A 24,762-nucleotide genomic window follows, 5' to 3' on the forward strand; every position below is an offset into this window, starting at 1 on the left:
GAACACTTACAGTTGTCCATTAAGTTTTTTTGCAACACTGTGTTAGGAATTGGACCGTTTTGTCACAGGGCCCAGCAGTAAGGCCAGGTAAGAATCATGTGATTGGAGATACATGAAACAAGTCACTTGGTTTATTGCACACAATTAGCACACATCACAGATTAGTCAAAACAGTTAACGTTCAAAGGGGATAACGAAGCACACCAAGGAGAAGTCTAAGAAAGAAATGTGTCAGCACCAGCAGCAATCTCTCTGGTCCAGCAATGGGTCTTGAGACAAGCATGAGTGGGAAGTTGCCTTCTGCTCCCACAGAGGCTCCAGCAGCATCGGTCGGGAACAGCTCTCAGCAGGGTGGAGTCGGTCCTCCAGCAAAGTGCCTTCAAGTTGCTGAGTTCAGTGGTCTCATTTGAAGGAGTCTGCTGGTAGCGTATAGTGGTTACACCCAGGGGGACTCCTCTCTCATTAGTTGCTCCTTCTGTTCCGGTGAAGTATTTCCTTGGATGTCATCGAATACCTTATCTACACTTTTTTTTTTAATTCAAGTATAGTTGATTTACCGTGTTGTGTTAGTTTCTGGTGTACATCAAAGTGATTCAGTTGTACATATATACACATATTCTTTTCCATTATGGTTCGTTATAGGATACTGAATATAGTTCCCTGTGCTATACAGTAGGACCTTGTTGTTTATCTATTCTATAGATAACAGTTTGCATCTGCTAATCCCAAACTCCCAATCCATCCCTACCCTTGGCAACCATGTCTGTTCTCTTTATCTGTGAGTCTGCTTCTTTTTCGTATATGTCATATTTGTGTCATATTTTACATTCCATATGTAAGTGATATCATATGGTATTTGTCTTTCTCTTTTTGACTTACTTCACTTAGTATGATAATCTCCAGGTCCATCCATGTAGCTGCAAATGGCATTATTTCATTCTTTTTTTATGGCTGGGTAGTATTTGTTGTATATATACACAACATCTTCTTTATCTATTCATCTATAGATGGACATTTATATAGGTTGTTTCCATGTCTTGGCTATTGTAAATAGTGCTGCTATGAACATAGGGGTGCATGTATCTTGTAGAATTAGTGTTTTGTCTGGGTATATGCCCAGGAGTAGGATTGCTGGATGATACAGCAACTCTATTTTTAGCTTTTTGAGGAACCTCCATACTGTCTTCCATAGTGGCTACACTAACTTACATGTCCACCAACAGTGTAGGAGGGTTGCGTTTTCTCCATACTCCCTCCAACATTTGTTATTTGTAAACTTTTAATGATGGCCATTCTGACCAGTGTGAGGTGGTACCTCATTTTACTTTTGATTGGCATTTCTCTGATAATTAGGGATGATGAGCATCTTTTCGTGTGCTATTGGCCATCTGTATGTCTTCTTTGGAGAAATTTCTATTTAGGTCTTCTGTCCACTTTTTGACTGGGTTGTTTGTGTTTTTGTTATTGAGTTGTATGAGCTGTTTGTATATTTTGGAAATTAAGCCCCTGTCACTTGCATCATTTGCAAATATTTCCTCCCAGTCCATAGGTTGTCTTTTTGTTCTGTTTATGGTTTCCTTTGCTGTGCAAAAGCTTGTAAGTTTGATTAGGTCCCATTTGTTTATTTTTACTTTTATTTCTATTGCCTTGGTAGAGTGACCTAGGAAAACACTGTCACGATTTATGTCAGAGAACGTTTTGTCTATGTTCTGTTCCAGGAGTTTTATGGTGTCATGTCTTATAGTTAAGTCTTTAAGCCATTTTGAGTTTATTTTTGTGTATGGTGTAAGAGCGAGTTCTAACTTCACTGATTTACATGCAGCTGGCCAGCTTTCCCAGCGCGACTTGCTAAAGAGACTCTTTCCTCCACTGTATATTCTTGCCTCCTTCACTGAAGATTAATTGACCATATGTGTATGGGTTTATTTCTAAGCTCTCTTTTCTGTTCCATTGATCCATATGTCTGTCTTTGTGCCTAAAGTAACACTCTTAATTCGTCACACTAAGATATCCACAGTCATATACCGAACATTTCAAAACAACCAATATGTAGGTTCACATTTGCCACTATGACTCCATTTAAAATTACCTAATATACTTAAGTCCTATGATTTCACACAAGATGAATCATGACACAAAAGAAATCACATCCCGACACCCACAGTATCCCATTAGGTTGGGGGACAAAGAGTTACAGCAGGAAGTGAGGCAGCCACTTAGAGAAAGCAAGTCGTGGTTCAATTTCCCCTTTCTTGGTGCCATGAGTTTCTGTTGCAAGGATATTTCACTCATCTAGGTTAGGACACAATAGTCCTGGCACCCTACTGCCTCAGTGGTTGCAGGGGTAAGTTTCCCTCCACCTTACCTATGGGAATAACCTTTCCTTGTGCCTTTGACCAGAGCTCCACCTTGGGCAGTGATAATAGCCTTATGATTCAATCCACCCTCCTTAGCTCTCCTTGGCATGAGGTGTGGAAGATAGTTGATTATATTAAGTTAATTAAGACCTTTATAATTAGTGGTCTAATCATTTTATTAGATCATATGGCCTTGACCATGCAGCTCTGGGAAAACTGTCCAATTATTATGGCAGTTGTGACACTTGGGGATGGGTACTGCTGACAACACATGGCAGAAGAATATGCAAAAACACAAAGCAGTGTCATGGACCTCCAGCACGTGGTTGCTGCCTTCTCAAAGGGTGTTACCCAGCTGGGTTTGCCAGTCACTAAGCCAGTCACTGATAAAGGGAACTCCCCTTGGTTAACTGCAAGTACAATCATGCAATCCTGCTGGCTACACCAGCAGGATGTACTGGTCTCATTCTATTGATAGTGAGGTTATTGAGTAGGAATCCCTGAGGCACTCACCTAGGATGTATTACTGGTGGTGAGAAACCACAGACACTTCTCCTACCAGAACCAATGTTGTGGCTGGGCCAGCCTGTGGTTATCATAATCATAGGATGCACCTGAGCAAGAAATCATTAGAGAGCTCTGAAGAACAACAGGTCCTGGAGGGTACAGGGCATACCTGAGGGCCACACAGTGAGTTTGATATACAGGCATGGAGCATGGACCTGGGGTTCTGTCTTTATTAGGGCCTGGGGGCGGAGGTGTGTCTATGGTTCCGTGAGTTCACTCTTTCTTGGCAAATTTAAAGTATAAGAGCAGGAATTAGGGTGCAGAAAGGGAGAAGCAGGGTCATTCAAATGGAGAGTCATCTAGGTTAACCAAAGCTTTCTAAAGGGAAACTTTATGGGTTTTTATTGTATTTCTAATGTGTTTCAGTGAAATACCTATCTAGAACTGACTGTGCAAATCTTAATTCTATAATCCATATATTGTCTGCCTTTGTAATTTGTATGATGGAGTCCCAAATAGTATGCTCTGACCTATCCAGCGTTGGTACATGACACACATTTGAGGGCATGGACTTGTTTCCAGACTCCATGTGCTCAAGTCTCAGGTCTCCTATGGGATATTGGGTAGGACACTTAACCTCACTTAAACCACTGTATGTTCATCTGAAAAATGTGTATAATATATTGACAGCCTCATGGGACTATTATGAAGTGTGAAGATGTTAATCTATATAAAAGGAGTGGCAATATGCCATTGCAAGTGTTTTACAAGTGTTAGGTGGTGGTGGTGTTACTATCATCAAATTTACATGGAAGATAAAATAGGAAGTTTTAACAGATTCAGTTCATTGGCTGTCCAGGACCCAATCCCTGCTTATTCTTCGGGGGCAGACAAACATCTGCCCCAGAAGATATAGAGTTAAGGCCTATTAGCTGGATTAACCTGGGAATACACAACAAGCCTGTGGGCATCATAGTTTCTCTCCTGGGTTTATTCCAGCCACCTCCAAATGGTCCACTCGCCTCTAATGTTAGCATCTTTAATCCATTTTCTGCAAAACAGTCACAATGATCTTTTAAAAAATGCAATGTTTTTAGACTTCTGGGCTGCTAGTGACAGAGTACTTAGTACCCAACTGGTACTAATTCAGCCAAAAACAAGTATAATAATGAACAAAATATGTCATGCCAGTATTTTCAGTCATGCACAACCAGGCAATTGCTTTGTGTTATGGGGGCACATTCTTGATCCATAGAAATTATCTAAACTAAAGATCAGAAAGAGAAATAGGCTGAGAAACAAGTGAACACTGTATCAATGATCTGTGAGAAAATACTAGTGATCGAATGTGTGTGGTTAAGACATGGAGAAAAATGGTAAAATATTTGAAGAAATAATTATTGAAAATTTCCAAAATTTGGTGACAATATTACTTTTTGTATCCAAGAATCTCAAAATCAAAGCAACATAAATATGAAGAAAATATGTAGGCACACAACAGAAAAACTTCAAAACCTAAACATAAGAAGAAAAATTTTAAAGCGGCCAGAGGGTTTTCTGAGGCTAACCACTGAGGTGTGGTGGATCATCTACTCATATAAAAAACAAACAAACAAACAAAAACAACAACAGCAAAAAAGCCGATTTAACTGGAGAAAACTGTCTTTAAAATATTATTAAAATTTCTGGATATTGTCTGTAGTGCATATCGTAAAGGGAAAAACAGATTTGAGAAAATCTAAATTTTACTAAGAACAGCCAGAGTCTGAAATATGAATGCACTACTTTCCCCTTCTCCCACCCCACAGATCTTTGCTGTGGGCACGCTAATATGAGCAAATTCAAACCAGCAAATGGGCTCCATTCCCCCATTTCAGAATTTTGCATTTTTACCTCAGGAGGGGCAGGACATGAAATTTCTCATTTCTGCCCGCCCGGGGTTGCAGAAGCTCTTTCTTGCAGACATGGCAGTGAATATCCCCACCCAGACAGTACACATGGGATGGAAGCTCTACTCCAGGTATAGTAAGTCAAAATTATTTGAGTCCTGATAAACCTCACAATAGCTCACAGGGTGGAGTATCCACACAGGGAAGACTAGCCATTACAGCCCTTATCCAGCATGTTTGCAGAGCATGCATGTCATTCCAGGAGAAGCAGGATACTGCCTGAACCCAGTTCCAGAGCAGTGATGCAGAGATTTTACCTGGGAAGGACAGGCAGTTGGAATAGCTCCTCAGTTTTGCCTTGAGGAAGTGCATCAGAGCAGGGATAATTCAAGCCTAGCAGCATTATCAAAAACCGTGGAGACTGTATGTTCATGTTTCCACTCCAACATGCGAAGAGCCTTGAAACTGTCAGTCCCATCTTCACAACAATGAAGAAAATCTAACAGATAAAGTGAACAACTACACTTCTTGGATCTATCAGACAACTGAGGTTGTTAGGGGAAACAGTGATTAAAACTGCCCACCCTGGCCAGGCACCACAGTAACCCTTTGCATGGGTTATTTTATGGCGTGTGTCTCCTCGGACAATTCATTTCCGAGTGTTAGACAAGAGCCCGCTCTCGGGCCCTGGAAGGGGTCCCCCTTGCTGCAACGTCACTGGGAAAACAATTGCCCCAAAAAAGGTGAATACAGAGAAACACAGCTTGCCAAGAGAAGAAGCTGCTAGAGCCAGAAACTGGTAGGTAAAATATAATCAAACTGCTGGAGCTTGAGTATGGACTAGCTTGAGATTTAGAAACTCCCGTGAGCCTATTCTTAGGGGAAATGCCGCACATTCATGAATTTTACCTCAAGGAGCCCCACCAAGTTCTCCTGATGACGGTCAGAGAAAAATCCCCTCGTGTTTCCAGCAGGGAGGAGGAAAAGGAGCCATTTTTAATATATCCAGAGCATTCTATTCTGTGCCTGTTCTTAAGAGAAATTACTTTGAGTTAATCTAACTGATGTGTGGGAAGGAAAACACTCAACTCCAAGCCTCCCTGTTTCTCACACCTACGGGAAACAAAAAGCTGAGAAGCACTTGAGAAGGTTACAGCTCAGGGGCACAGGTCAAGTTAAAGACTGATATGTAATCAAAGAATCTTAGAATGCTTCCTCTCCCCCACACCTATCAACTCATCAACAGGATTCTTGCATAAAAGAAGATTACAGCTGAAAGAACTACAAGATTTAGACTCTGAGGAGGAAATTCTAGGGAAACTCAAAGACAACCAAGAACAGAAAAACAAGCATATTAGAGGAAATTTATTTAGACACCTACAGGTATAGCAAACAGTGAACATACAGTGAACACGCTAGCATAAGTCCTACCAAGATAAACATAAACCCTCCCACTGAAGTCCCAATAAATTATGTCTGCCTTTCAGCAAAAAATTACAATGCATTACAAGACAAGAAAAAATACAGTATGTAGAGACAAAGCAAGCAAGAGAACCAGACTTAAATATGACAGATTCTGGAATTATCAGACTGGAATTTTAAAACATGATTAATAGGCTAAAGGCTCTATTGCAAAAAAAAGAACAACATGCAAATACAAATGGACATTAGGAGAACAGAGATTAAAACTGTAGGAAAGGGACTTCCCTGGTGGCCCAGTGGTAAAGAATCCACCTTCCAATCAGGGGACGAGGGTTCGATCCTTGGTCAGGGAACTAAGATCCCACATGCCGCAGGGCAACTAAGCCTGTGTGCCACAACTACTGAGCTCATGTGCCTCAACTAGAGCCCACATGCCGAAAACTACAGAGCCCACATGTTCTGGAACCCCTGCACCACAACTACAGAGCCCATGCGCCCTGGAGCCTATGCTCCACAACTAGAGAAGAGAAAACCCACATGCCACAACTAGAGGGAAGCCCACACACCACAACAAAGAGCCCATGCGCCGAAATGAAAGATCCCACGTGCCACAACTGAGACCCGATGAAGCCAAAAATAAATAAATAAATAAATAATGAATATAAAAAAAAAAAAAACCCTCTAGGAAAGAACCTAAAGGAAAAATTAGTAATTAAAAACACTACAGCAGGGACTTCCCTGGTGGTGCAGTGGTTGGGAATCCACCTGCCAAAGCAAGGGACACAGGCTCAATCCCTGGTCCGGGAAGATCCTACATGCCATGGAGCAACTAAGCCAGTGTGCCACAACTACTGAGCCTGCACTCTGGAGTCCACGAGCCACAACTACTGAAGCCCACATGCCTAGAGCCTGTGTTCTGCAACAAGAGAAGCCACCGCAATAAGAAGCCCACACACCGCAACAAGGAGTAGCCCCTGCTTGCTGCAACTAGAGAAAGCCCGTGCACAGCAACAAAGACCCAATGCAGCCAAAAATAAATAAATAAAAAGTAAATTTATATATAAAAAAAAAACACTACAGCAGAAATGAAAATACCTTTGAGGGGCTCCCAAGTAGCCTGGACACAGTAGAGGAACAATCAATGAACTTCAAGATGGAAACAGCAAATTGAAATGCAAGAGGAAAAAAAGGAAAAAAAAAACGGACAGGACACCCAAGGGATGTGTGGACAATTACAAAGGAAGCAACGTATGTATAATGAGGATACCAGAAGGAGAAGGCAAAAACAAATGAAATATTTTAAATAATAATGGCTGAGTTTTTCAAAATTAGTGACAGACTCCCACCACAGATCCAGGAAGCCAGAGGATACCAAGCCATATATAATTAAAACTATCCAGGACTATGCTGTTCAAACCTCCAGCATATAGAGTATTATTTGAAAGCTACCTGAATTACCTTTAAGTGTATAGTGTACTCTGGGGCAGCCACTAAAGCTTTAAAAATGATAATTGATATATCAAGAGGAAAGAAAATGCAATCACATAAAATGCAGTTAAAATTACACAAGGCAGAAAAAGAGAAGAAAGAAAAAGTACAATAAATAAATATTTTAAAACAGGGCAGATATATGTGAATTATCTAAATATACCAATGAAAAAACAATCTCAGAGTGGATTTTAAAAAGACCCAAATATATGCTATCTATACAAAACCCCTTTGAATGTAAAAAGATGCACTAAAAGTAAAGGGATGAAGGGACTTCCTGGTGGTCCAGTGGTTAAAATTCCACCTCCAATGCAGGGGACATGGGTTCGATCCCTGGTTGGGGAACTAAGATCTCACATGCCACAGGGCAACTAAGCATGTGCACCGCAACTACTGAGCCCGCATGCTCTGGAGCCTGTGCGCCACAACTAGAGAGAAGCCCGTGAGCCGCAATGAAGAGAACACGCACTGCAACAAAGGGTCTGGTGTGCCGCAACTAAGCCAAATAAATAAATAAATAAATAAATAAAATTTAAAAAGCCATTAAAAAAAAAAAAAAACCAAAAGAAAACTACAATAGCTTTATTACTTTCAGACAAAGCTGAATTAACAAAAGGAAAATTATCAGGAATAAAGAGGAGCACTACATAATGATAAAGGGGTAGATTCAGCAGAAGATAGAACAAGCCTTAAGAGTATGCGTCTAAAACCAGATCAAAATAGGAGGCAAGAACTGGGACTTCCCTGGTGGCGCAGTGGTTAAGAATCTGCCTGCCAATGCAGAGGACACGGGTTTGAGCCCTGGTCCGGGAAGATCCCACATGCCGCAGAGCGACTAAGCCCATGCACCACAACTACTGAGCCTGCTTCGCAACAAGAGAAGCCACAGCAATGAGAAGCCCGAGCACCGCAATGCTGAGTAGCCCCCCCTCGCCGCAACAAGAGAAAGTCCATGCGCAGCAACAAAGACCCAACGCAACCAAAAATAAATAAATTAATTTAAAAAAAAAAGAACTGAAAACAATTATAGTTTGAAATTTCAACAAACTTCCATTTGTACTTAATGGATTCATCAGTCGAAACAAGGACACAGTTGAACTGAGCAGCACCATCAATCAATGGGATCTAATCAACATTTATAGAATACTTTATTCTACAACAGCAGAATACACATTTTTAAGCTCAGATGGCACTTTGATTGAGATAGACAACATTGTGGGTCACAATGCACAATTCAAAAGACAATGAAGCTAGAATTAAAAAAACAGCCAGAAATATCAAAACATTTGCAGACTGAACAACACACTTCTAAATAACATGTAGATCAAGAGTCCCAGATAATTTTAAAATATTTTGAACTAAAGGAGAATGGAAATACAACTTCTTTTTCTGTTTACAGGGTAAATAGTGAGTACCACTGTTCACAGCAACTCCTCAATTGAATCAGATTTGTTCTCCAAACGACTGTGCATATGACTTTTGCATAATGAATATAATGTTCACACTAAATGCACTGGTGACCCTGAGACAATAAAAGTCTTGCAGAAAACATTGTTTGGCTTCTTTCCTGAAGAGGCAATTCAGTAACAATCGTCCATCTTTTATACACTGGCCAGAAGACAGTAAGAGAAAATAGGAACATGAGGTATTTTAACTATCCAAATGTATCCTCTAACATGTTTACATAATGATAGTTTTTACATAAAAAGTGCATAATTCCCACTACCCTCATGTTGGATTCCAGTACAATTAAATTGAAGGTGGTCTTTGGGTAGAAAAGTTTTCCTCATCCATTACCTTCACAGGATTTTTTCCTGTGTAAATTTCAAACACCCACTGAGTAGTCTGGCGGAAAGACTGTTCATAAGTGATTAATTTCAAGGATTTACCTCTTGTGTGAGTCCTCTAATGTCCAATGAGGGCTGAAATCTGGTTGAAACACTATCCATACACAATACACATGCGGGATTTCTCTGTGAGTTTTGTTGATTGATGGTTGATTTCTCGAAGAGAAAATTTCCACATTTATTATATTCATTAATCTTCCCCTGAGTTCTCTGATGCTGCACTTCCAGTAGAAGTTTCCCCATATCCGTTACATTCATAGAGTTTTTCAGTCTGATGTTTCCTAAGACCTGACTTCTGGCTAAAAGCTTTCCCATATTCATCATGTTAATGGGATTTCCCCGTGTGACTTCTCTGATGTGTTCGTAGGCCTGGGTTGCTGCTTTAAGTTTTCTAAAGTTTACTACGTTGACAGGGTTTCTCCCACGTGGGGACTGTCTGATGTACTCTGAGGTTTAGTTTACAGGGGAAAACTTTCTCACGTTCATTACTAATAGGATTTCTCCCCAGTGTGAGTTCTCTGAAGTCTTTAGGACTGGCATCTAGCTAAAAGCTTTCTCACATTCAACCCATTCATTGGGTTTCTCCTCTGTGAATTCACTGATGCAGAGGTAGATGAGAATTTTCACAGAAGGATTTTCCACACTCACTACACTGCTAAGGTTTCTGTTCTGTGTGAATTTTGATGCCGAGTGAGGTGAGACTTCCTAGAGAGACATTTTCCACATTTATTACACTCATAGGGTTTCTCCCCTGTGTGATTTCTCTGATGTCTTTTTAGGGTTGACTTATGGCTAAAAGCTTTCCCACACTCACTACATTCATAAGGTTTCTCCCCTGTATGAGTTCTCTGATGTTCTCTGAGGTTTGACATGTGGGTAAAAGTTTTCTCACATTCATTACATGCATAAGGTCTCTCCCCACTATGAGTTCTCTGATGTCCAGTGAGGTATGACTTCCTATAGAAAAATATTCCACACTCATTACATTCATAGGGTTTCTCCCCTGTGTGAATTCTCTGATGCACAACGAGGTATGACTTCCTACAGATAGATTTTCCACACTCACTACATTCATAGCGTTTTGCCCCTGTGTGACTACTCTGATGCTCAGTGAGGTGAAACTTTGTATAGAAGACTTTTCCACATTTATTACACTCATAGGGTTTCTCACCTGTGTGACTTCTCTGATGTCTTTTTATGGTTGACTTATGGCTAAAAGCTTTCCCACACTCACTACACTCATAAGGTTTCTCCCCTGTATGAGTTCTCTGATGATCTCTGAGGTGTGACGTGTGGGTAAAAGTTTTCTCACATTCATTACATGCATAAGGTCTCTCCCCACTATGAGTTCTCTGATGTCCAATAAGGTAATACTTCCTAGAGAAGGACTTTCCACATTCTTTACATCCATAGGGTTTCACCCTTATTTGAGTTCTCTGATGTACACTAAAGGTAGTCTGAGTGGGCGAGGTTTGCCAAAATATGGTATCATGACAGAAGCTCCCTTTTGTGTCACATTTCTGGGGTATGGTAAGGGCTGCATCAGGGCTTAAGTTACCTCCAATTTCAAAGGTCTTTATTTCTGAGTGAGTGCTCTGATGTTCTCTGCAGTGTGACTTCTGGCGGAAAGTTTTCTCAACTGTGTCTTTATTCTGAAGTTGAGCAAAAAAGTCTTCCTGCAAGTATTTTCCTTGATTTGCCAGACTTTTCTCTAAGTGGTTATCAAGTTTGCTGTCTTATAAAATAAAGAAAATAAAAATGTCTTATGAACATTAAACACATTTCTTATAGGATGCAGCCTTTATATATATGTGCTATATTGTATTTAACTATTTGCTTTCTAGGCACCTAGTCTCCCTGAAATAAACATTCCAAATGTTTATACTATTCCTATACTCTTTGAGAAAAAAGGACAACAAAGTTATGATGATTATTACTATATAGTTGGCATTTTAAAAATAAGGAAATGAATGGTAAATAGATAATAGGGCTCTCAAAAGTGGTTCACTCAGAAAATCTGAAAATGAGAGACTGGGATGACTGATTATGAGCAGTAGGTAGAATTGTAAGAAAAATCAGTTAATAAGGGTTTTCAAATGATAGATCAAAGAAGGGATTGGACTGAGGAAGAATAACAATGTCCAGGTCCTTATACTTCCAACTAGAGATTACAGTGGGAGGTCTACAAGCTTCCAGCTGGAGTCCCCTCTTTTCTATTCTAAACACATCAACACTAAAATAAATTCATAATTGCACTAATTTTCTCCTGATTATAGAAACAATTCTATAGCTCAAGCTCAAATTCTCCTCGAGTTATTCACAGAAATACAAATGTACAAGAAGTGTAAAAGTGATGAGAGGTAAAACCATAATTTGACCTAGAATGAATTCACTTCTATATGCTGGCTCTAATGCCTTAGTTTACTATACCAGGGTTGTTCAACAACAAACCTCTCTTGAACATCAAATCATAAGTTTCCACTTTCACTATGATTACTCACTCTCCTGAAACTAGTCTTAACCATGACTAATCTCTATATAAGCATTCCACCTACTTCTCAACATACTTAGTTTCTATTAACTGAGATCCTTAAATAGCATGTTTCAACCTGTTTCCAAAAGCCTATTTAGAAATACCCTTTTTATTCATTTCACATAAAAGTTTCTTCCATATGTGTGACTGATCTTACCTAGGCTATTTTAACCTTTGATGTAAAATGCCAGCCCTATGCTAAAACCTAAGGTGGCACTGAACACACTACTCCAAATATAACAGAAAACAGGAGTTAAGTGGCATCATTCTGGAAAACAACTTTTTTTTTTTTAACTACTCCAGGCACATTAGATATTCTAGCTACCATTTCACAACTCCATATTTTCCAATCTAGTCTGGCCAGGCTATTTGCCTCCTATCAGTGGTTCCTTAACTACAATAATATTTTTCAGTTTCAACATTTATCTTCTACTCACAATCCTTTCTCTAAGTAACTCTATATCCCAACTTAAGGATTAAAGATTAATCTAGATATCTTTTGAGGCAATACTATTCTCTAAACTTGACCAAGAAAATACCGTCTTAGAGCTTCCCAACACTAATTTACACTCTCACAATAAGTACTGCCTATACCATTCATCTTAACAATGAATACACAGAGAGCACACGTGCACATTGAGGCACACACATTTTTAAGCAAATTATTATCACTTAAATCAGGATTCATCTTAAAATTAATGGCGTGTCGACAGTTTTTTAGCTATCCCTAAAATAATGGTTTCTCTTTCAACTGATACCTTCTTAGAGCCTATAAAATATATTTCATGCAGCTTTGTGCTCCTAAATCTGAAACAGAACTCTCATTCTCTGATTATTATTGCACTCCTCTGTGATATGATATAAATTAGTAGTCCTTAAAAATGCAGTATGGAACTTCGCTGGTAGTGCAGTGGTTAAGAATCTGCCTGCCAATGCAGGGGACAGGGGTTTGAGCCCTGGTCCGGGAAGATCCCACATGCTGCAGAGCAACTAAGCCTGTGTGCCACAACTACAGAGCCTGCACTCTAGAGCCCGTGAGCCACAACTACTGAAGCCCATGTGCCTAGAGCCTGTGCTCCGCAACAAGAGAAACCCGTGCACCATAATGAAGTGTAGCCCCCGCCCACCGTAACTAGAGAAAGCCTGCGCACAGCAACAAAGACCCAACGCAGCCAAAGTAAATAAATAAATTTTTTTTAAAAAATGTTTTTAAAAAAATGCAGTATGTTTCAGAGCTACCCAGACCACTCTCAGTTACACTGGCTTAGTCAAAGAAATTTGACTGCTGCATCAATAAGTATGAAATATCTCTCTCCAACCTTATGGTCAATCCAATGTAACTACACAATATTAATTATATATAACGTCCCAGAAGAGGCAGGAATAAAGTAGGGAATACACTTTTTTGGTGCATTATAATACACCAAATAATTTACCCACACACATTCGTTTTAAGTACACCTTAATTTTTGTATGTGTGTATGTTTTAACATTCTGTTCCAAATAACAAGATACTATTCAGTTTTTTGCTTCTGACCATTATTTACACGGCATTTTTCTACCAATAGACTTTTGCTGCTTGATTTCATATGCATAATTTTCATTTTAGCTTCATAGACCATGGTTGTCCTGCAGTGTGTAATATTCCATTGTATTATTATATCATGATTTAACTTTAAGTTCCCATGTAAATTAGTATTGAGGTTCCTTCCAAAATTGGGCTTTTTACAAATGTTACATGAAGAGTGTCTTATTTTGTCTCCCAGTGAAAATGTATAGGAAACTCTAGAAGATAAACCTGGGAGTGAAACTACTGAGTCATGGGGAACAGGTATGTTAAAATTTAAAGAAAATGCTAATCTGTTTTCCCAAATAGTTATACCAATTAATACTGCTCCTGCCTTGTCGATGATTCCCTGCATATCATCGTACTCTTGGAATCATAAAACTTCTCCATGTTTGAAAATTGAGTGGGAAGAACATCATACTACAGTGTGATCTGATCTGAATTTGTGCTTCCCAGAGTAAGCATTTTTTTTCATCTATGCCATTCATCCCCTTCTTTGAGAAATGCCTCTTTATGGACTTTGACTCTTTTTTAAATAGGTTGCTTGCCTTTTTACTAACAATTTTAGTAGTTTAATATTTAACATACATTTGAGTCCCAAGTTTTTGTCTCAGGTACTGAATCAGAAAATAAAATATTTTAAATACCTGCTCTCAGAGAGCTTATATTCCAGTGGAAAGAGACAGAGGGAAAAATTCATACTTCACAATAGTATATTAGGTGTTGAGTGGTTGGGAGAAAAATGAAACAGAAAAAAGGAGGAAATAAGACTATTTGACACAGGAGTGACATTTAAAATACGATAGTCATGGAAGGCCATACTAAGAAGATATCTGTCTTAAGATCTGAATTCCTTATGTATTACAGAAATAAATTCTTTCTGAGGTATATTTATAACAAATATCATTTCCCGCTGTTTGATCTGTCTCCTCATGGTTCTGAAAATATGAAACTTAGCATAAATATACATACAACTATTCTGTCCATGATAAGAAATAGTAGAGTGACCACCCATGGAATTAACATTCTCATAAAGAAACAGAATATGACTGGATCAGAAAAACATCAGGTCTTTCTTAAGCACAAGTTTCTGCATCAATACACGTCACATCACTCATAACATTTACAGTAATTAATTACTCTCATTTCTGTGCTGTTTTACAACTCTCTTTTAGAGCCCTTAAGAATTTGGACGTTTAGAAAAAATATATTCAATATCGGAAAAGTAAGATGTAACAAAAGTAATGAGATGTAATTCTGATGTTTTTCACATCTTGAAAAGCTAGGAAGCCAAATACATAACTTACAGCTGACAAATCAAGTAACAGTCACAATGATATTGAAAAGGTAAAAACTAAGAGAGATTATAAAAGAAACTAAGGTTGGGCGTTAAAATATGGGAAGGAAGAGAAAGTAAGCATTTTAATTTCGTAACTGGTTATACATCAGGTGATTACTAGACATTGTCTAAATAAATGGATCATTAAGCAATTGCATGAGATTATAAATTTTTACAGTCACACCTTAAGCCAAAGTACAACCTGACTACGTTATTAGGAGAAAAACACACTTATTCTAAAAAGAAAAGAAAGCAGGGTTATAACTGAAGAGCTTCTGTAACATAATACACAGAAACAGCATTTAGAAGTAACTGCCAATCAATATTAATGGGCTAATGTCAACTATTAAAAGAAAATGTTATTAGACTGTATTTGAGACATACCTAACATTAATTTGGAAAATCAGAAATACAAAGTGGTAAATTAAGAAAACATATAAAAATAATTCAGGATTCACTAATCTCAGTCAAGGCTGAATTCAATTTTTCAAAGTTAAATTCAAGGTTTAGCATAATGCCAAAAAAAATCTCATGAGTATTTATTGAAATTTGATCAGCTCATTATTAAAACATGTCATAAAGGTGCTGTAATCAATATGAAATGGTCTAGTGTAGAGATATTAAAGAGGCCACAGAAACAATAGAGAAACCAGGACCAAATACATGATTTACTGACTCTTGACTTCTAAGGTAACAATGCATAAAACTGAAGAAAATTCCCCATGTGAATGACTGCTAAATTGGATGTTTGAATGGAAATGTTTATGTCATTTATATTTAGAATAATCATCTATGTATTTGGGTATGTACTGTATCTTAAAGCTTACTATTTGTAAGATGAGAAAATCAATGTGCTAATATTCCATCCCTTTTCTTACACACTCATTTACATCATATTTGGTATGATATTTGGTATGAGTCCCATATTTGGGACTCTTTATACACTTCAAGATATAAGTCCTCACAAAGAAAAGTGTTTAAACTATTTCACGATGTCCACCTCTAACTGACCATTTTGGATCTAACTTCCCCTGGAGTTGTGTCTAAGGTACTCAACTCACCTGTATGACTCTTGTTTAGAAATTCTTCCTCTAATAACAATGGATCATCTTGCTCCAACTTGATGATTACATCTGGTTTTGTAAAATAATACCCTGTAAATGGGAAATAATATGGCATTTAGATCAGCTGAACTGGCTTTAATGCACATGAATGTGAAGGAAGGAATAGTTATAGGAGTAGCAAAGTGATGGTGTTCATTTGACCTTTCCTTTGGAAAGGAAACTACAATATAATTTTTTTCTGAATCTAAAAAGGGATTGATCTCATTAAAGCCCTGAAACATAAGGATACATAACACTGAGTCTACATGTACAGAGGTTTAAATAAGGCTCTGCACAGGAACTTCCAATCATGACCATGATGGTGTAAGAGGAATAATGGTACATGCCGAACAACTGGAAACCATACAAAATCAATAAAATAATGATCTTTAGGGATTACACATGAGACAATGGCACTGGAAAACAAGGACCTCTAAGAGAAGGGAAAGAAACAGAATTTCTAGGTTATGGTACAGAAAGAAGACACCAAATCACAGCCTGCTGAACTACAGAATGCAAAGTTCAGAGTTCAGGAAAGCCAAAACAATTAGAATTTCTGAAGTAAAATATTTCAGAGGAAAGAGGTACGCTGAGAGAGAGGCAGGAAGCTCTAACAGAAAGGTCACCTTGAGTAAAATTTGTACATTCATATAAGAAAGCTTCCAACAATGGAGGAAAAAGAACCCAAACACAAGAGGTGGAAAAATTCCCAAGCATACACACAGACAGGATGTTTGGAAAGAGTGGAAAGATCTTCTACTATGTGAGGTATTAGATGCTCTGTATCCAAGAGTATTATTGTCCTACTAGTGTGACCAAGTTAGTCTTAAAGAATGCTCTAGACCTGAAATAACAAGCAAATACTGAGTTAATTTAAATGATTTACTTGAATTAAATTACATTAGAAGCAAGCACTGAAAGGATTAAAATTATTCTCAAGTAATTTACTACTCCCCCCCAAAATGCCCCAAAGAATTTAAACAAATATCACAAAATCTAGCAGCCAACAATGCAAAAGTCACAATATGTAGCACACTATCAAAAATGACCAAGTATGGGGCGGGGAGCAGGAGACAAGATGGCAGAGTAGAAGAACTTGAGCTCACCTCCTCTCATGAAAACATCAAAATCACAACTGTAATCAACCATTGACAAAAAAGACTTGAACCTACCAAACAGGACATTCTACACCCAAAGACAAAGAAGAAGCCAGAACAAGATGGTAGGAGGGGAGCTTCTGTGATATAATCAAATCCCATGCTCACTGGGTAGGTGGCCTACAAACTGGAAAATAATTATACCACAGAGCTTCTCCCACAGGAGTGAGAATTCTGAGCCCCATGTCAGGCTCCCAAGTCTGTGGGTCTGGCATCAGGAGGAGGCGCTGCCAGAGCATTTGGCTTTGAACGCTAGCAGGGCTTGAGAGCAGGAGCTCCAAAGGACTGGGGGAAACAGAGATTCCATTCTTGGAGGACACACACAAGGTTTCATGTGCACTAGGAACCAGGGCAAAGCAGTGACTCCATAGAAGCCTGTGCCAGACATAGCTGTGGGTCTTGGAGGGCTTCTTGGAGAAGTAGAGGTTGGCCATGGCTGTCTGTGGGGGCAAGTACACTGCTGGCGGAGGCCTCAAGAAATAATCATCGCCATGAGCTCTTCGGGAGATCGTCATCTTGGCACTGACAGCTGGCCCCAACCAACAGCCTACAGGCTCCAGTGCAGGGATGCCTCAGGCCAAACAACCAACAAGGTGGGAACACAGCCTCACCCACCAGCAGACAGGCTGCCTAAAGCCTTCCTAACCCCACAGCTGCCTCTAAACAAACCCTCTGACAAGGCCCTGCCCACCAAAGGGACAAGACCCAGCTCCACCCACCAGTGGGCAGGCACCAGTCTCTCCAACCAGGAAGCCTACACAAGTCTCTGGACCAACCTCACCAACCAGGGGGCAGACACCAGAAGCAAAAAGAACTACAGTCCTGCAAACTGACAAACGGAGACCACAAACACAGAAGGTTAGATAAAATAAGATGGCAGAGAATTATGGCCCAGACTAAGGAACAAGATAAAACCACAGAACAACAACTAAGTGAAATAGAGATAGCCAACGTAACTGAAAAAGAATACAGAGTAATGATAGTAAAGATGATCCAAGATCTTGGAAAAAGAATGAGGCACAGATGAAGAAGATAGAAGAAATGTTTAATAACGCATTAGAAGCTTTGAGAAGAGAGTTGAACAATACAATAACTGAAATATAAATACATGAGAAGGAATCAACAGCAGGAAAAATGAGGCAGACTAACAAATAAGTGAGCTGGAAGACAGATTGTTGGAAATCACTGCTGTGGAACAGATAAAGAAAAAAGAATGCAAAGAAACGAGAACAGTCTAAGAGACCTCTGGGACAACATTATATGCACCAATATTTGTATTATAGGGGTTCCAGAAGAAGAGAGAGAGAAATGGCCTGAGAAAATATTTGAAGAGATAATAATTGAAAATTTCCCTAACATGGGAAAGGAAACAGTCACCCAAGTCCAGGAACTGCAGAAGCCCAGTCAGGATAAACCCAAGGAGGAACACACTGAGACACACATTAATCAAATTGACAAAAATTAAAGACAATGAGAAAATATTAACAGCAACAAGGAAAAGCAACAAATAACATACAACAAAATTACCATAAAGTTATGAGCTGATTTTTCAGCAGAAACTCTGCAGGCCAGAAGGGAGTGGTATGATATATTGAAAGGAAGAATCTACAACCAAGAATCCTCTACCCAGCAAGGCTCTTGTTCAGATTCAATGGAGAAATCAAAAGCTTTACAGACAAGCAAAACTTGAGAGAATTCAGCACCACCAAACCACCTTTACAACAAATGCTGAGGGAACTTCTCCAGATGAAAAGAAAAAGTCACAACTAGAAACAAGAAAATTATTAATGGAAAAGTTCACTGGTAAAGGCAAGCAGAGTAAAGGTAGGAAATCATCCACACAGAAATGATATCAAAGCCAGCAACTGTGAGAAGAGGATGGTACAAATGTAGGATATTGGAAATGCATTTGAAATGAAAAGACCAGCAGCTTAAAACAATCTTGTTTATACACAGACTTCTATATCAAAACCTCATGGTAACCATAAACTGAAAATCTACAATACACACAAAAAAAGAAAAAGCAAGGCAAACACAACTCTAAAGATAGTCATCAAATCACCAGAGAAGAGAAAAGAGGAAGGGAAGAAAAAAGCCCTGCAGATACAAATTCAAAACAATTAACAAAATGGCAATAAGAACATACATATAGATATGCTCCAACCAAAAGACTTATCGGCTGGCTGAATGGATACAAAAACAAGACCCATATATATGCTGTCTACAAAAAACCCACTTCAGACCTAGGGACACATACAGACTGAAAGTGAAGGAATGGAAAAAGATATTCCAAGCAAATGGAAATCAAAAGAAAGCTGGAGTATCAATCTTCTTATCAGACAAAATAGACTTTAAAATAAAGACTGTTACAAAAGACAAATAAGGACACTGAATAATGATCAAGGGATTCATCCAAGAAGAAGATATAAAAATTATAAATATATATGCCCCCAACATAGGAGCAACTTGATATATAAGGCAAATACTAACAGCCATAAAAGAAGAAATCAACAGTAACACATAATACTGGGAGATTTTAATGCCACTATTATTAAACCCCACCTTCATCAAAGGACAGATCATCCACACAGAAAATCACTAAGGAAACACAAGTCTTAAATGACTTAGTTGATATTTATAGGACATTCCATCTGACAGCAGCAGAATACACATTCTTCTCAAGTGCACACAGAACAATCTCCAGGATAGATCACATCTTGGGTCACAAATCAAGCCTCTGTAAACTTAAGAAGATATACATCATAGCAAGAATCTCCTCCAACCACAGTGCTATGAGATTAGAAATCCACTACAAGGAAAAAAAACTGTAAAAAACACAAACACATGGAGGATAAACAATATATTACTAAACAACCAATGGATCACTGAAGAAATCAAAGAGGAAATAAAAAAATACTCAGACACAAATGAAAACGAAAACACGACGATCTGAAACGTGGGAGGCAGCAAAAGCAGTTCTAAGGGGGAAGTTCATAGCAATACAACCTTACCACAGGAAAGAAGAAAAATCTCGAATATTAACAACCTAACCTTACACCAAAAGCAACTAGAGAAAGAAGAACAAACAAATTCCAAAGGTAGCATAAGGAAAGAAATAATAAAGATTAGAGCAGAAATAAATGAAATAGAGATTAAGAAAACAATAGAAAAGGTCAATGAAACTAAAAGCTGGTTCTTTGAAAAGATAAAAAATTGGTAAACCTTTAGCCAGACTCATCAAGAAAAAAAGGGAGAGGGCTCAAATCAATAAAATTAGAAAAGAAAAAGGAGAAGTTACAACTCACACCATAGAAACACAAAGGATCTATAAGAGACTACTACAAGCAACTATATGCCAATAAAATGGACAACCTAGAAGTAATGGACAAATTCTTAGAAAGGTACAAACTCCCAAGACTGAACCAGGAAGAAATAGAAAATATAAACAGACCAATCACAAGTACTGAAATTGAAACTGTGATTAAAAAATTTCCAAGAAACAAAAGTCCAGGACCAGATGGCTTCACAGGCGAATTCCTTCAACATTTAGAGAAGAGGTAACACCTATCCTTCTGGAACTCTTCCAAAAAATTGCAGAGGAAGGAATACTCCCAAACTCGTTCTATGAGGCCACCATCACCCTGATACCAAAACGAGACAAAGACACCACAAAAAAGAAAATTACAGGCCAGTATCACTGATGAACATAGATGCAAAAATACTCAACAAAATACTAAAAAACCGAATTCAACAATACATTAAAAGGATCATACACAATGACCAAGTGGGATTTATCCCAGGGATGCATCCCAGGGATGCAAGAATTCTTCAATATGCACAAATCAATCAGTATGATACACCACATTAACAAATGGAAGAATAAAAACTGTATCGTCATCTCAACAGAAGCAGAAAAAGGTTTCGACAAAATTCAGCACCCATTTATTATAAAAACTCTCCAAATGTGGGCACAGAGGAAACCTACCTCAACATAATAAAGGCCATATATGACAAGCCCACAGCTAACATCATTCTCAACCATGAAAAGTTGAAAGCATTTCCTCTAAGATCATGAACAAGACAAGGATCTCCAGTCTTGCCACTTTTATTCACTTTTATAGTTTTGGAAGTCCTAGCCACAGCAATCAGAGAAGAAAAAGAAACAAAAGGAATCCAAATTGGAAAAGAAGAAGGAAAACTGTCACTGTTCACAAATGACACGATATTATACATAGAAAATCCTGAAGATGCTACAAGAAAACTACTAGAGCTAATCAGTAAATTTGGTAAGGTTGCAGGATACAAAATTGATGCACAGAAATCTCTTGCATTCCTATACACTAACAATGAAAGATCAGAAAGAGAAGTTAAGGAAACAATCCCATTTACCATCACATCAAAAAGAATAAAATACCTAGGAATAAACCTACCAAAGGAAGCAAAAGACCTCTACTCTGAAAACTATAAGATGCTGATGAAAGAAAATGAAGATGACACAAACAGATGGGAAAATATACCATGCTCTTGGATTGGAAGAAACAATATTATCAAAATGACTATTCTACCCAAGGCAATCTACAGATCCAATGCAATCCGTATCAAATTATCAATGGCATTTTTCACAGAACTAGAAGAAAAAAATTGAAAATTTGTATGGAGACAAAAAAGACCCTGAATAGCTAAAGTAACCTTGAGAAAGAAAAATGGAGCTGGAGGAATCAGGCTCCCTGACTTCAGACTATCCTACAAAGCTACAGTCATCAAAACAGTATGGTACTGGCACAAAAACAGAAATATAGATCAATGGAACAGGATAGAAAGCCCAGAAATAAACCCAAACAACTATGGTCAATTAATCTACAACAATGGAGGCCAGAATATACAATGGACAAAAGACAACCTCTTCAATAAATGGTGCTGGGGAAACTGGACAGCAACATGTAAAAAGAGTGACACTAGAACATTCTCTAACACCACAGACAAAAATAAACTCAAAATGGATTAAAGACCTAAATGTAAGATACTATAAAACTGTTAGAGGAAAACACAGGCAGACACTCTTTGGCATAAATCACAGCAACACTTATTTAGATCCACCTCCTAGAGTAATAAAAATAAAAACAGAAATAAACAAATGGGACCTAATTAAACTTAAAACCTTTTGCACAGCACAGGAAACCATAAACAAAACAAAAAGACAACCTACAGAATGAGATAAAATATTTGCAAAGAAAGCAACTGACAAAGGATTAATCTCCAAAATATACAAACAGTTCATGGAGCTCAATATCAAAAAAAAACACAAAACAAAACAATCAATAAATGGGCAAAAGATGTAAACAGACATTTCTCCAAAGAAAACATACAGATGGCCAAAAAGCACATGAAAAGATGCTCAACATCTCTAATTATTAGAGAAATGCAAATCAAAACTACAATGATGTATCACCTCACACCAGTCAGCCTGGCCATCATCAAAAAGTCTACGAACAATAAATGCTGGAGAGGGTGTGGAGAAAAGGGAACCCTCCTCCATTGTCGGTGGTAATGTAATTTGGTACAACCACTATGGAGAACAGTATGGAGGTTTCTTGAAAACCTAAAAATAGAACTACCATATGACCCAGCAATCCCACTCCTGGGCATATAACCGGAGAAAACCATAATTTAAAAAGATACATGCATCCCAATGTTCACTGCAGCACTATTTACAGTAGCCAAGACAAGGAAGCAACCTAAGTGTCCATCGACAGAGGAATGGATAAAGATGTGGTACATATCTACAGTGGAATATTACTCAGCCATAAAAAAGAATAAAATAATGCCATTTGCAGCAACATGGATGGACCTAGAGATTATCATACTAAGTGAAGTCAGACAGAGAAAGATAAATATAACATGATATCCTTACATGTAGAATCTAAAAAAATGATGTAAGTGAACTTATTTACAAAACAGAAACAGACTCATAAATTTGAAAACAAATTTATGGTTACCAAAGGGGCAAGGCGGGGGAGGGACTAGTTAGGAGTTTGGGATTAACATATACACACTACTATATATAAAATAAACAAGGATATACTTCACAGTACAGGGAACTCTACTCAATATTCTATAATAATCTATATGGAAAAAGAATCTGAAAAAGAATGCTTACATGAATATGTAAAACTAAATCATTCTGCTGTACCCTGAAACTACCACAACATTATAAATCAACTATACCCCAGTATAAAATTAAAATTAAATTTAAAAAAATGACCAAGTATGAAAAGAAGGAAAACGTGATTCATGACCAGGAAACAAGTCAATCAATGGGACAGAAGAAAAAATGTCATCTGAGATTAAATTTGCTTCCAAGGACATCAAAGCTGCTATTCTAATACACTCCATAGGTTAAAGGAGAAAAACATGAACATGCTGAGAAAACAGAGTTAAAACAAAAGTCCAAAACTGAACTTCAAGGCAGGACAATATACTCCCTAGAGGGGGGAAAAACACTAAAAGACTCCAAAGGGTTTTGTTATAAGGATTACCAATATTTACATCAGACATAAAAACTGACATAGTTCTCTTTAATAAGACATGTAGGTTCTCATGTGCTTTTGCATTCATTTTGTTATGTTCCAATCATATAGTTATTTGGAAACTGCATTGTTTGCTTGTGAATGGTGCAAAAGGCTAATACCTTAGTGTTGTTATGGCAACTTTTGACCTCAAAGGCACTCTGAAAAAGTCACTGGGACTCCCAAGTCAAAGGGTCATATGGTCTTAATAGACCTGCCATATTCAGTGCCTCCAGGAATTCCTCATTAATTTCAAAGGGCACCCAGCCGACTGAGCACTCTATTACTCTAGTGGTTCTTAAGTTGTGGTTCTGCGGTGACATATGAGAATCTGCATTTCTAACAAATTTTCCCAGATGACTCAGAAGTCTTTAATATTAGAATAGCAAACATTTCTGTTCCCTTGTGATTTATTCTAAATGGCAGCTTTTAAAAAAAGTCTGTATGCCCAAACATGAGACTTTCAAACTGTTCATGCTTATCTTATAAATTCAGTACGTTATTCTTACTAACTTTCTCTGCTAAATAAAGGACCCAACATTAAGTATAACTCTCACCTGCCCCAACCAAGTTAGGTTCCTCTTGTCTCCCCAAACCAGTGTCTGGAATCCTGAGCAAACTCAAAGTGCTAGCACTTATCCAAAAATATAATGACTCTTTTAGACAAATGAATAAATAAAACCCATTGCCAGCTGACCAGATCTAAAAGAAAAGTTAAGTCATCTGGATTTTAAAAAATTATACCAAGTGTAAATATGAATCTACACAAAAGAAATAAAGAGAAATATAAATGGACAATATATAAATAAAACACATTGTTCTCATTTTAAAAATATATTAAAGTGCAAATAACATTTTATGAGAAGAAAACAATGTATTATGTGGATTACAAGATATGTACAAGTAAAATAAATGACAACAAGAACACAAAGGATGAAAGACAGAAAAGGAAAAAATTCTGTCATAACACAGTTGAAGTAACAAGAT

At 38.0% G+C, this 24,762-nt stretch overlaps 1 protein-coding gene across 1 annotated transcript in view; it reads right to left on the reverse strand.

The window, feature by feature from the left end:
- Positions 1-9,303: 9,303 nt before the first annotated feature.
- Positions 9,304-24,762, reverse strand: part of LOC133098015 (zinc finger protein 420-like) — a 95,365-nt gene continuing 79,906 nt past the window's right edge. The window contains 1 exon segment of the mRNA XM_061200635.1: positions 9,304-10,932. Within this exon segment, the coding sequence (XP_061056618.1) occupies positions 10,158-10,932 (775 nt within the window). The 3' untranslated portion in view covers positions 9,304-10,157.

The sequence above is a fragment of the Eubalaena glacialis genome, chromosome 9, assembly GCF_028564815.1.
Source record: "Eubalaena glacialis isolate mEubGla1 chromosome 9, mEubGla1.1.hap2.+ XY, whole genome shotgun sequence".
Classification (NCBI taxonomy): domain Eukaryota; kingdom Metazoa; phylum Chordata; class Mammalia; order Artiodactyla; family Balaenidae; genus Eubalaena; species Eubalaena glacialis.